This window comes from Neofelis nebulosa, chromosome 4 (assembly GCF_028018385.1).
Source record: "Neofelis nebulosa isolate mNeoNeb1 chromosome 4, mNeoNeb1.pri, whole genome shotgun sequence".
Lineage (NCBI taxonomy): Eukaryota > Metazoa > Chordata > Mammalia > Carnivora > Felidae > Neofelis > Neofelis nebulosa.
In genome coordinates this window covers 25,204,523-25,217,133 of record NC_080785.1, presented here as the reverse complement: position 1 = coordinate 25,217,133, position 12,611 = coordinate 25,204,523, and the positions used below count along the sequence as shown (strand labels likewise).

Here is a 12,611-nt window from a genome sequence, read left to right as displayed (position 1 = left end):
CTTTTTCAAGAGAACCTAGAGGTGTCCTAAGGTGCCCTGGGACTTCACAAACACTCTGACCGTCCTACAAGTTTTTGCTAAAGGATACTTCTCTGAGGCTCATGTGACTGTAAGGCCTGAACAAATCATGGTTCTCTCTTTCGCAGTCGCCTGCCCTGTCCCCTAGAAGTTAATTGTATAGGGAGCAGCTAAATAGCCTGAAAAGCCTGCAAAAGGTAACCTGAACTCTTGAACTGGGTGCCTCTCAGGTCCTGTAGGTGATTTTGGGAACTGATACTGTAGATGAGATGTGCTGGCCAAGAGTCTCACTTCTGAGAAACTTGAAACTCAACAAAGTATTGTCTTGATACATGGTGTCTACTGAAAGAATGTGTTCCATCCTCTGCTTAAACTGTGTCACTTTTTAAGGAAGGAAATGCAAGTGAGGGCTCTCCTTGTCTCTCCAGGTTAGCAGAGAAGCATGTTCACTTCACAGCGATTAGCTGAGCCTGCTTGAGACTTTTGTGCCTGTCGTGGCTTGCCAGTTTCCTGCCTGCCTTCCCTGTGGCGTTTTAGCTGAACTGTGCTGTTTGTAGCCATATGGTCCCCTGAGCACGTGGCTTGGCTTCCCTGTCCCTGCTGCTGGATTCTTGGGCCTTGCTGATTTTATAGACCTGAATAACACTCAGGGGTGGTGGCAGGGCTGGGGAGTGACAGCATGTCTTCAGGAGGTGGAGTCTTCTCACTGCCCTGCCTGGTTAGAGGACTCTTGCTCAGTTCTCTTACCAAGTGATTGCTTAGAGCCCTTCCGCTTTGGGAAGAAGCAGAAGAATGAGAAGTGGTTCCTGCTTTCAAGGAGCTTGCCCTCTAGGGCTCCATCTGGGAGATTACTCTAAGTAGTTAACTGTCTGGACTTGTGGCCATGTGCAGTTTTGGAGGTCAGGTTGAAGCTATCCATGGATGCACACAGTGGACTCTAGGACTTACTTGGTGTGGCCCTGATAGCTTTTTGCTGTGCTTCTAGTCCTAGCTCTGAATGGAGTTCACTATCATGTCTCTCGGAGATGGTTTTTAAGCAAAGACACCTTTTAATATTTTTGGCATTATTTAGACTCTTCTGTTATGTTTGCATTTGGTAACGGGATGAGAATTTCCTGGGCTTCGGCCATAGGGCTTTCAGGTGAAGAGGAAGTTCTGGGGATGGTTTGGTTTGGAAGGTGACCTCTGCACCAAAAAGAGATCAAGACTTGGTTTGTAGCTTACATTAGTAAACTGATTTGCTGATAAGAAAATAAAAATTGAATTAGAAAAGATTTGTAAAAAACACTTACCTGGCCTTTTCAATTCAATAAAATAAAAAATTTTATTTTTTAGAACAAGTTTTAGATTCACAGAAAAATTGAGCAGATGGGACAGAGTTCCCACATTTCCCCTGCCCTCATCCCAGTTTGCTCTGCTCCCTGACAGGAGTATGGTGTAGTTATTATAGTTAGCGTACCGGTATTGGTATGTTATTATCAACTGAGGTCCATACTTTAGTCGGATTTCCTTAGTTTTTCTCTAATCTCTGTTTTTCTGTTCCAGAATCTCCTCTACCATGGCACACTCGATTTAGTTGTCATGTCTTGTTAGGCCCCTTTTGGATGTGGCAGTCTCTCGGACTTCCCTTGCCTTTTTTTTTTTTTTTTAAATGTTTATTTATTTTTGAGAGAGAGAGCGAGCGAGGGAGGGGCAGAGAGCTTCAAGCAGGCTTCTGTGCTGAAAGCACAGAGCCTGACGTGGGGCTCAAACTCCCAAATTGTGAGATGATGACCTGAGCCCAAGTCTGATGCTTAACTAACTGAGCCACCCAGGTGCCCTGGACTTCTTTTGCTTTTGATGACCGTGACAGTTTTGAGAAGTGCTGGGCGGACATGTTGAAGAGTTCCCCATCTGTTGGAATCTGTCTGATGCCTGGTTTCCTTTTAAGTATTTACTGTTGACTAGTCTGCTAGCTCCTGCTCAGGTGCCTGGACTTATTTGTATCAAGACATTGTCATGCTTAGTATTTTGTCAAGGGTACAGGCTGGCAGCTGTACCCTTCTGGGGAACAGCTCCAGGCCACTGCTGTAACAGTTGTGGCGTACTTTTAGTCACTTCCTTTTAGTTGCTTCCGGTGCTGCTTCAGTTGTGTTTCCATGATTAGCTTTGGGGAGATGAGACCTAGCATACAGTCGTAGGGAGTAGGAGAAGCAGCCCAGTGTCATGATTTCAGATTTGGTGTCCCATTCTCAGTTGCCCCGTCAAAGCCATTCCTTGGTGGCATCCATAGAAGCCCCAGTGTGCGCTGATGGTCCTTTTATTTTTGTCCAGCACTGATAATTTAGGCAGCTTTGGGAGTATTGGTAGTTGCATTTGGGGAGCTATTCTGAGGATCTCTGAAGCTCAGGAACCTGTTGGCTCTTTTTGCTCATGTTATATATGCTGCAGGGGTTTACGAAGCTGAACAGTAGTTTCTTGGCCTCCCAGTGAGCACGGTGGACAGGCTCTGCAGATGGGGAGTGTGGCAGCTGGCCAGAGATGGGAATGGATGTCGCTTGCCCCTGACAGAACTCCGCAGTTCTCTTGACTTGTGGCAGCCCTTAGCCTACACTCATCATCATTAAGCCACGCATTTTTTCCTTTTACAGCTGGGACTTCAAGAAATGGAGACATTGGGTTTAGGTCTAGTGTTTCGAGTCCAGCTAGTGACTTTGTGTAGACTTCTGCACCTGTCCCTTAGGTTATCTCCTGGAGTGTGTGGTATGGTAGGTGTGTATAGGGGTGGGCTGATTAAGGATCTATTGGCTTGTGGAGAGAGTGAGCGATGTAGACATACATGGACTTATCCAGGTGAAAAGCACCGTAAGAAATATCACGGTTATAAATGCGGTCTGCAACAGTGCTGATGAGTAGGCTTTGAACAGTAATCCACTCTGCATTTTACTTATTGCACAGTACGTGACTATAACCACTATTTTATTGCTTCTTCCGTGTCTCTGCTCAGGAGCTGCTTGTTCTCTGGACAGTAATGACACAATTTAAAGAGGAATAAAAAGTCGTAAGCCTCACTTATACACACATGGGCACACACACACATGCACTCACCACACACCTCTTCATCCAAAAGCCGGGCCTCTTTCAGTTGCCAGCATCAGAGCGTGCAGTTCCTGAAGAGGAGGTTTCTAATCAGGGAGATGCCGAGCAGAGAGGCTGTTGCCGAGGCCTGAAATTTACAGCTCTAAGAATCCATTTGCTGCCGCTGCTGCTAACACATTATAAGGGGTGACGAATGCCAGTAACTTATCACAGGGGTACGCTTAGATCTTCACGTTCTGTAATCGGGGTGGAGATGTGAGCACTACGATGCTTTCCCTGGTTTTATTCCTCTCTGAGCACAACTAGGGGGTGGGGAATGTCTAGATATTTCTCACATCTTGATTATGGGAATTTCCCTATGTTTTTGGCACTTGATAATTTAATAAGAGTTTTGGTGGGAGAGGAATGTGTAACTCTGTCCATCATTGAGATTTAGCAAATACTGTGAGGTGTGTGCATTGGAGATGGTGGTCCTGTACTTTTGAGGGAGGAGCAGTGTTGATTTGCTGTACTAGCTACTTTGCTTGGTGTGGCTTTATGGAATTTTTCTTCTCTTTGGTTTGAAGGTAGGATAGCAGAATAGCATGTATCTTGGATTCTTTGGCCCATGAATGTTTTATCATCCATTTTATGATACTTCTCCTTTTACCCAAATGTGGGATTTTGAAGAATAGAGAAATCATTAGCTGTGGTCTGTCTCTTTTGTGCAGTTGTCCAAGCTGCTACTGGTGCCTTTAGGGAGTGGGAGGAAGATTCCATCGTGATGGGCATTTTTGCTTGGCATTAATGTCTAGATGGCAATGGGAAGGTGTGTTTTTTCTTTCTGTTAGTGAATCTGTATTTTTGGTTGTACCTTCTGGGCTGTTTTCTAAGTCCTACATGATTGGGCTGGTGTAAGGGGCTCTTTGATTTGGAGGGTCCTATAGACGTTGGTACCACCCATACGCAGGTAACCAGCCCTGACCTTGTGGTCCTCATGTCACCCACCACAGCTCATGCTTTTGATTGCCTGGGGACTTGACTAATTTTTTCTGGCCAGGTGAGTTTTGGGTTCTGGCTGTCTGGGTTTTAGTGTTTAGCCTTTGCGATTCTCAGATCTATCAAAAAGGTTAAAGCAGAATGGCTGTGGCAATTTTAGACTAGCTTTTCTAGTCTAACTAACCTACTAACTAACTAACTAACTAACTAACCAACCAACCTACATTGAAGTCTGCAAGTTAATCTTACGTACTTGAAAATTAAAAATACCCTCTCTCCTAATCTACACTGTTGGTTCTCAGACCTTTCATTACTCTTCTGATCACTGGCCTGTTTTTCCCTGCACTTGCTGCTCATTACTTATGGTAGAACCTGGGGATGCCTTCCATCTGCCAGTCATAGTCAGCCTTCCATGGACTACAGCTTGATTCCAACTGTCATCTTTCTTTTTTCATTCATTCTGTCTGATGGTGCTTTTTTCCTGCTATTTCCTGTCATGTATAATTTCTCACTTGGTTCAGATTGTTCGTTAAATCAGTCTTTTCTTTCTGGTATGTGGTTGGTTGGTTCTTTGGAACAGCCATTTTTTGGGGGTGGGGGGCAGGAGTCTGCAAGTAAATGGGTGTATTCTGTTTTAAAAGATGTGAAGCCTTCTAGAGAATAGTGAGGGCTCTTTTAGGATACTTATCAGTGTGATATCCACCATAGCAAAGGCGAGTCTAGCTCCTTTTGTTTCTTGCTTGAAAGAGGAGGGAAATTTTGCGAGTCTGCCCTCACTGTGGCAGCTGACCTTGTAGTTTGTTCAGCTGCCTGTTGGCTCCTGATGGGGCCTGACTGAAGCCTGGAAGAGTTGGTTTTGATTCTGCAGACAAAGTGGATGGTGACAGTGATATGTAGTCAATAGCTACCTTGTAAAAAAGTATTACTGGTTTAAAAAACAAACAAACAAACAAAATAAAACCCCCCAAAAAACCCCTGAATAGCCTTGTAACAACAGGCTCTGAATATAATCAGGTGAATTGTAGACCACTAGCTGAATTACGGGTTCTAGTTGTAACCCTGATGTGATCCTAGGCCAGTTTTAGTGCGATTTTATTCTGTACACCTTGGTGGAATGTTCTAATAATCTCCTCAGAGGAATATTTGTGCTTTTGCACTTTGAATAGATATCTTTGGAAGTTACCCAAGAGTGGAAGTTAATCTTTTTTAGCTGAGAGTGGGCTCCAGTGTTTCTGATACTGGGGTCTAAAACAAAGTTGCCCATAGTAGTGCTCTGAAAAGTTGGCTTTTAGAGTAGTTGAAGTAATATATTAGCAATTTAATGTTTCTGCCCCGAGATTAACAGCTGAGCCTCTCCTTTACCATGCTGTGATGACAATTCTTTTTGCCCTTCACTTGCCTTTGATTTTTCTGCTCTCTTTTGGGGCATCCTGTTTTGGTTCTAACCTAGTGCTGATATCTTCTATCCAGCCCTTGCTTCGTCTCCTAGATTCACACTGAGTAAGGAATTTTGATTTTAGAATCTGTTTCAAGGAAAATCATGAATAACATGTAGAGACGAGATTTCCAGTTTGTAAGCTTTGTAGTTAACTACATGTCTTGGTCAGTTAACTTCACGTCTTTGTGAACGATACAGATTTTGCCTCATAGGGAAATCATAATAAGGTCTTTGGGGACTGATAATTATAGCATTGTTCTCTCCAACATTGTTGTACCATGAAGGATGATATTGAAATGCCCCAAATGGCTACTGATCTGACTTTTATCCTTATGACTGTGGTGGGTCTTTCTCCTTAGCATGTGTGCTATGAGGTGGGCCATCTGAGCAGGTCTGAGCATTTTTGCCTCTTGCCCACAGGTGATGCAGGTGCTGAATGCAGATGCCATTGTTGTGAAGCTGAACTCTGGTGACTACAAGACCATCCACCTGTCCAGCATTCGACCACCGAGGCTGGAAGGGGAGAATACACAGGTGAGAATGGGGAAGGAGTGGAGCCTCTTTTCAAAAATCAAAAGGAAGGAGCTGGAGAATACTTAAATACGGTACATATGTGTGAGAATGCTCACAGACGATATTTTAATTCTCCAAAGTATTATTTCCTAGTATCTGCAGCCTGGCTGGGCAGATGTCAGTTTCTTCTGAACCACATTCACTGATCTGCTTTGTTTTGGGTGGGCATTGCTGGCATTCTGCTCTAAGGGGCTTGAGAGGGGTTAGGGCCAGGATACATGAGGCGGCAGTAAGTTTTGTTAACAGGATTTTCTTCTCTGAGAATAAGGAGAGGAGAAGGTCTGTATCTCATGTGCATGAATGTAAGGCCTGTTTCTACTGGTCATTTTGATTTGAAAGTTCTGTATGTTTTTGTTCGAGGAAGAAATGAATCTTGGCGTATGTATTCTCTGGGGTCACCTGCTTCGTCTGTTGCAAGTGGTAACTGAAATTATTAGTTATACTGTTTTGTGCTATTTGTTGGATCTTTTGGCAGCAAAGGTGCTTCCCTAACCAATGTGTATGATTGGGGTATATCAGTTTTGAGAAATACTTAGGAAGAAAACTATTGAGTTGGTAGTCTGCAGGCAGTTTTGCTGTAAATTTTCTGCTCATTTTCTTTCCATTGTTACGAGTGGTGAGAAGTTGGAGATACAGACTGAAGTTTTTGTTGAATTACTTGTTTGGTGATATCTTGTTTTTACAGACCACTTTCCAACTTTTATTTTTGCCTTCTCGTGAAACTACAGTGTGTAACTGGTTATAGAACTGGGTCCATTGTGAGAGCTGGTGCCACAGGCAGGTGTTTGGACAGTTTTCGGAAATTAAACACAGCATGGTTTACGTTAGTGCTCTGTGCTTTAATTTATCCCTTTTGTAGTTCTAAAGAGGAGAAATTTGCTTTTCTGATGTTTTGCACGTATACATGTCTTGGTGCATTTACAAGTTTAAATTCATGCCTTGTTTTCATTTGCATGAGAGTTTACAGACAGCCCATAAGAGTAAAATAAAAATATCGTGATTGTCTTTTGAATCTGATTGTGCGTAAGAAACACATACAGGAGGGGTTCTTTGAATGTCTGGCCAATCAGTTCGTTCTCTCTTTTAGTCCCCCCACAGAGGAGGCAATTTAATGCGGCAAATGGTATTGTGGTAAGGTTGAGAATTTAAATGCATGAAAGTCTAGAAATGCCAAAATAAGGTTCTCTCAGTAACTGTAGCTGTGCCTCATCGCACAGAGTAAATAGACATCTCCAGTTTTATCAGTATTGGGAGTACTCCACGATTCGCATCTGTGCCATGCAGTTGGAATTAAGGTTCCCACGGCAACCACAACTTTGAAATTCTTGAACGTTAATTTTTGTGCCTGCCTCATTGGCCAAAGCATTATGTTAATGTAGACTGTGTAGCTGAATTTCAAGCAGGTTTTAGGAGGGTGGGGATGTTATAGCTCAGGTAAGGTAATAGCAGGTGTTCAGGAGTAGGAACTACTACTGAGAATTTTTAGCTTTTCCAGGAGCCTTTGGAACTCTTCAGGGGGTAATGGATGGATTTTTCCCTTAGCCTACTGGATAATGGGAAGTTGTTGGAATATATTCCCTAGTTTAGGCAGAGTCCTGTTTATAGAATTCCTTGTTCTTTACCAAGGAAGGTTATTTCTCACTTTGTGTTTAATTTTATTTTTAACTTCTGTTCACTCCAGAGATCTTACACCATTTTAAGGAAGTTTGAAGTAAGGCTTAGCTGTAAGAGTCTACAATATATGGCTTAGATGAAGTGAAGAATGATTTTTCTTATTTCTTCATTAAATTCCTTTCAAAGATTTTAATGAGGCAGTCACGTGAGACATAAGTTAACGTAATGCACTCTGAGTACGTTGGCGCAGGGTGCCGTGAAGAACCCAGCTACAGTGGGCACTCGTGAGTCTCCCCAGGAGCAACTAGGGTCCCTCTGTTGAGTGTTCACGGATGAGAAGTTAGTGGATGGAAGAAAGGGCGCTCTAGACAAACACCGACTGCTCCCTAGATCTGTAATGCAAGCCACACAAATGAACTATACTTGTTATTTAAAATTATCTGGTAGCTATATTAAAACCATCAATTTTAATGCATTTTATTTTACCTGATATATCCAAAACAGTATTATTTCAACACTTAATGAATGGAAAAAGTTAATGAGAGATTTTACTTAATTTGATATTTAGTAAGTCTTTGAAATCCGGGGCATAGTTTTATGCTTGGAACACATTTCAGTTTGTTTTAGTGTATTTCTAGAGCTCAGTAGCCACCTGTTGGTAGTGGCTTCTTAGAATGGACAGCATAGATTGAGAAATTCAAATGAATGCCGTTGATAAGTATTTACCAGGTATCTGCTTTGCAGCAGATGCTATGGGAATGCAGCAGGGAAAAAACTTTCATGGAATCACCCTCATGGAACTTTAATTTAAAACCTAGTAGGGGAGATACACAAGTAATTCCATTTATGTGAAATGCTATGAAAGAAAAGTTTAGAATTTATAAGAATGTACAATCTGGGAAGGCTTCCTGGAGGAAGTGATGTGTAAAGTGTAAAGCCTCAAGGGTGACTAGGACTGAGCTAGGTAAAATGTGGGGAGAAGATAGTTCCTGACAGAAATGGCAGTAATGACAAGAGTTGGGTGAGTTTGGGAAGAGGGAATAATAGGCACTGTGGATAGTGCATGAGGGGTACGATGCCTGTGGTACAAAGTGTGGGCAGGGCCAGATCACACTTGTCCTGTCAGCATCTCGGGATACTCAGAGACTATGGGGTATTTTGTATGACTGGAATAGAGGGTAGTTAATGCTGGGGAGTAGTAAGAAATGGGTTTGGGAGTTAGGCAGGGGCCACATGCTGAAAACGTGTGCCATACTTTTAGATTTTTGTGTGAAGAATTTTAAACTAGGCAATGGCATGTTTGGATTTGAGTACTCTTGCGTTGGTGGCTTGCATTTACAAAACATGAAAGTAATTTGCATTTATAAGGGAAGATCATGCTAGATGAAAACTCATCTGTAGGAAGGAGTTGTGGTGTTTCTTTTTCTAAGCCCCAGTTGACCACGGCCCTGGGGGCAAATGGAGTGCTGACTAGGAACTTGTGGATGTTGTTCTAGCAATTTCTATATAGGAGGATTCAGAGTTGTTTCCTTTCTACTAAAAGAATTCCCCAGATCTGTGCTTACTTTAAAGTTATCAGAGATTTACAACGTGGGTATCGGAATATAAATCACCCGGGGATCCCAGTGAATCCATAACTTCATGTATGTAATGACTGGGAGAGCAGGCATCTGCTTGGAGTCTTTGGTTTTTAATATTCTTTACTGTATACCATCTGTTCTTGTAGCTACAAGGGGAGTCCAGTCGAATACTCAAGGCATAGATGTTGGGGCCGGGACCTCTGTTAACCCATATGGTGCCCTTGTGCAAATTAGAGAGGGGTGCCCCCTTCTTCCAGGGCACCCCTTGTCGGGGCACATGGCTTGGCAAGCAGAATGGCGGTTGAATTTCAGCTCCCATTCAGCCTCTGTCTCCTTGGCCAGTGCCCTTGTGCACAAGAATATATGGCTGTCCTAGTTAGAACAGGGCTGATTAGAATCTCCAGTGAAAATGTTGGTATGTTTGGGGAATTGAAATGGTCTTGTAGTTGCAGAAATGCAGCACGCTTGAGGATTGTCCGGAGACGACGGATGGACTGCGGAGGGCCTCAGATGAGACACTTAGATTGCCTTCTGCCTCATCTGGGGGAAACTTTCTGAAGATGATTGACTTTGAAATGGAGAAAAAGATAATCTTACAGTTTATGGTTTTGGAGCCTGTTGTATGGTATTAGAGCAGAGTGGGAGAAGGTGCAGGTTAAGGAACTGGAGGAGTAGGTGAACAGGGAAGCGAAAGTGTTAGCATGACCTTCCTCAAGGGCAGGCAGATGGCGGGCAGTGTCTCCTGCTGCGGGCTAGGCCTCCCTACAAGCTCCCAGATGATGACCCAATGGGGCTTGCCCTTCAAGTTAGGAAGGGAAGATTCTTTTAATGGTTATCTTCCCCAAACCCTAACAACTCTAAAAACCTGTCATCGACTTAATATAGATCTTCCAAGACATCTATACATTGTGGGGATAGTAGGGCAAATTGGATTTTCCTTTTTTGAACACAGAGACAAGTTCATTTCTCTTAAATTATACATGAAGGCAAGGAGGTTTTGCCCAAGGCTAGCCGTATACTCCACTCCCCTCTTTTGGGTAACTTTGTAATGCAGCCAGAGGAAGGGCTCTGGACAAAACAGCATGATCACAGGACCTGTTTTCATCCTAGGCAGCTGCTTTCCAGTAATATCCAGGAATTCATGGGTAGCCATTACTCCCAGAGTTTGGTTAAAACTGAATTTTTTGCTGGAAAGTTTGTCAGGAGAGTTAAAAGCAAGGATGTGTAATATTTTCCTCAAAGATTACAGTTAGATAGATGCCTGATGCTGTTGATTCTATTTCTGTGGCATTGATGCTTCTGGATTATTTAGGGTGAATCCAGTGTCAACTCTTTGCGATCTTAACTCCTTCAGGCTGAGGGCCATTTTGGACACCGATGTGTGGTGTTCCTGAGTACCTAAACACGTATCAGGGTTTCTCTAAAGGTACGCTGGAGTTTGTTTTATGCAGTTGTTTGCCGCAGAGAGACAAGTGCTAAGTGTTGGAGGAAGACTGTGGCTTTTCTGAGCTACTGCCTTAGAGGAGACAACACACTGTGTAATCCCAGGACTTCTAGAGAGCATTTGACTTTGATCCGACATTGGAAAACATAATGCTCCTGGTGCCCAGGGCTGCCATGGCTTTGTGTCACACTTGGAGTGTTAATGACAAAAGATACCCCTCTGGCATCTGATGAAGGGGCTGACTTTTTCTCCCTTAAAGTTGGTTTGGCCTGCGTAGTGCTGTTGTGGTGGACAAAGATATAGAGCTGGAATTTACCTCGGAAAGGTACATGATTTACCCAACGCCCAGGTGTTAAGTGTAGAAAGTTTGCCTTCAGTTGCAACGCTTTTTTTTCCTCAAACTCCTGTCTATAGAGTGTCTCTCTCCCTCTTTCACACATGCGTGTACACACACACACACACACACACACACACACACACACACCCTTCAGCTTGGGCCTCTGGGAAGTGTGGAAACCTGAAGGTGGAGCCTTTCCCCTGACCTCACAAACCTATGCTTTCAGTTTGTATTTGATTCTATCACCTTATCTTTCAGCCTCCTCCCTGTGGAATTTACCACATAAATGTTCTTTCACAGCAGGCCTCTAAATATTTAGTCGTGGGCACCAGAGGATCAGTTTTGTTAAAGCTGTAATCTGCCTAATCTCCCAGTGTCCTTGCTGCCTTTTTTGGGGGTGTTTGTTTCCCAGGCCCGACCCCACGGGGTCTCTTCTGTAGGCAGTCATGGTTGACAAGCTGCAGGTAGGCCCGTTAGTGATGCCCTGGGATTCCTAAGGGCGTTTTCTCAGAGGCAGGGCAGTTTCGGGTGCTAATAACTCCATTTGTTGTACAGGGCCCCAGGGTGCTTTGCCATTTAGACACGATTAAAAGCGGTTCTCAACCTATTCCCTTCAGTTGAGATTTTTGAAAGCAAGATGACTGGTCCCTCTGGACCCTAAAGCAGACGATGCTGCCACTGAGATGCACACCAACAGAGAGCTGTGGGGCCGCAGTCCCTAAGTGAAGCCAGGGCAAACCAATAAACCCACTGACTGTGATCTCGCGCATGGGACTGGGAGCATAAGGCAAATAGCAAATTAGAGCGGGACTCCAGCTTGGCATTAAGGACCTTGGAGAAAAGCAAAAGCTCTTTGAAATGGATATAGCATTTCACCGGTTTCCAATGGAGAGACTTGGGGACTGCAGCAATGTGATCAAAAGACGTAGAATATGTCAGAGCGCTGGCAGAGGCATTCTGTACCAGTTTCCGATTTGTTTGATCTGGGCGTTTTTGAGAAGAACACTTGAAACCTTCTTTGTGAGAGGATTGAAAAAAATTACCATTCGGAGACTGTGGGTGGGTCTTAGCTCATCTATTTAAGATTCAGGATGTACGTACTCTGTCATTTTTAAAAGATTAATTCCTGTTCCTCTGCTGGGGAGGGCACTGGGGACAAGCCTGACTCTTCTTGAGGTCAAGACATTTGCTATCTGGGTAGATAGCAGGGTTCCTCAAAATGTGAATTATAACTGGGAAAAGACAGCAATTGCCTGTTTCCCTTTGATTTACCTTCTTCTCCATATTACTACTTACATTTTCTTTTGTTTCCTTTAGTTAATGCATCCCCTTTCTCATGATTTTGCCTATCCCCTTCCAATAATTTTTGTAGGATTTGAACAGTCTCGTGGGGCCTGGTGCTTAATCCTTCCCCGAACCATGTGCATTTACCTTTTTCGATCCATCTTCCTCTCTTTCTTCTCTCTCCATTTAATCATCACTATTACACAGTTCTATATTTTCAATTTATCTAAATCTTCCGAGTGCTAGTGTGTTCATATTTCTTGCCTC

The 12,611-nt window shown here is 43.4% G+C and overlaps 1 protein-coding gene across 1 annotated transcript in view; it reads left to right on the top strand.

Moving 5' to 3' along the window:
• SND1 (staphylococcal nuclease and tudor domain containing 1) overlaps window positions 1-12,611 on the top strand; it is a 425,421-nt gene that overhangs the window by 55,925 nt on the left and 356,885 nt on the right. The window contains exon 10 of the mRNA XM_058724394.1: window positions 5,933-6,046. Within this exon, the coding sequence (XP_058580377.1) occupies window positions 5,933-6,046 (114 nt within the window). The remainder of the gene's footprint in view (window positions 1-5,932; window positions 6,047-12,611) is intronic.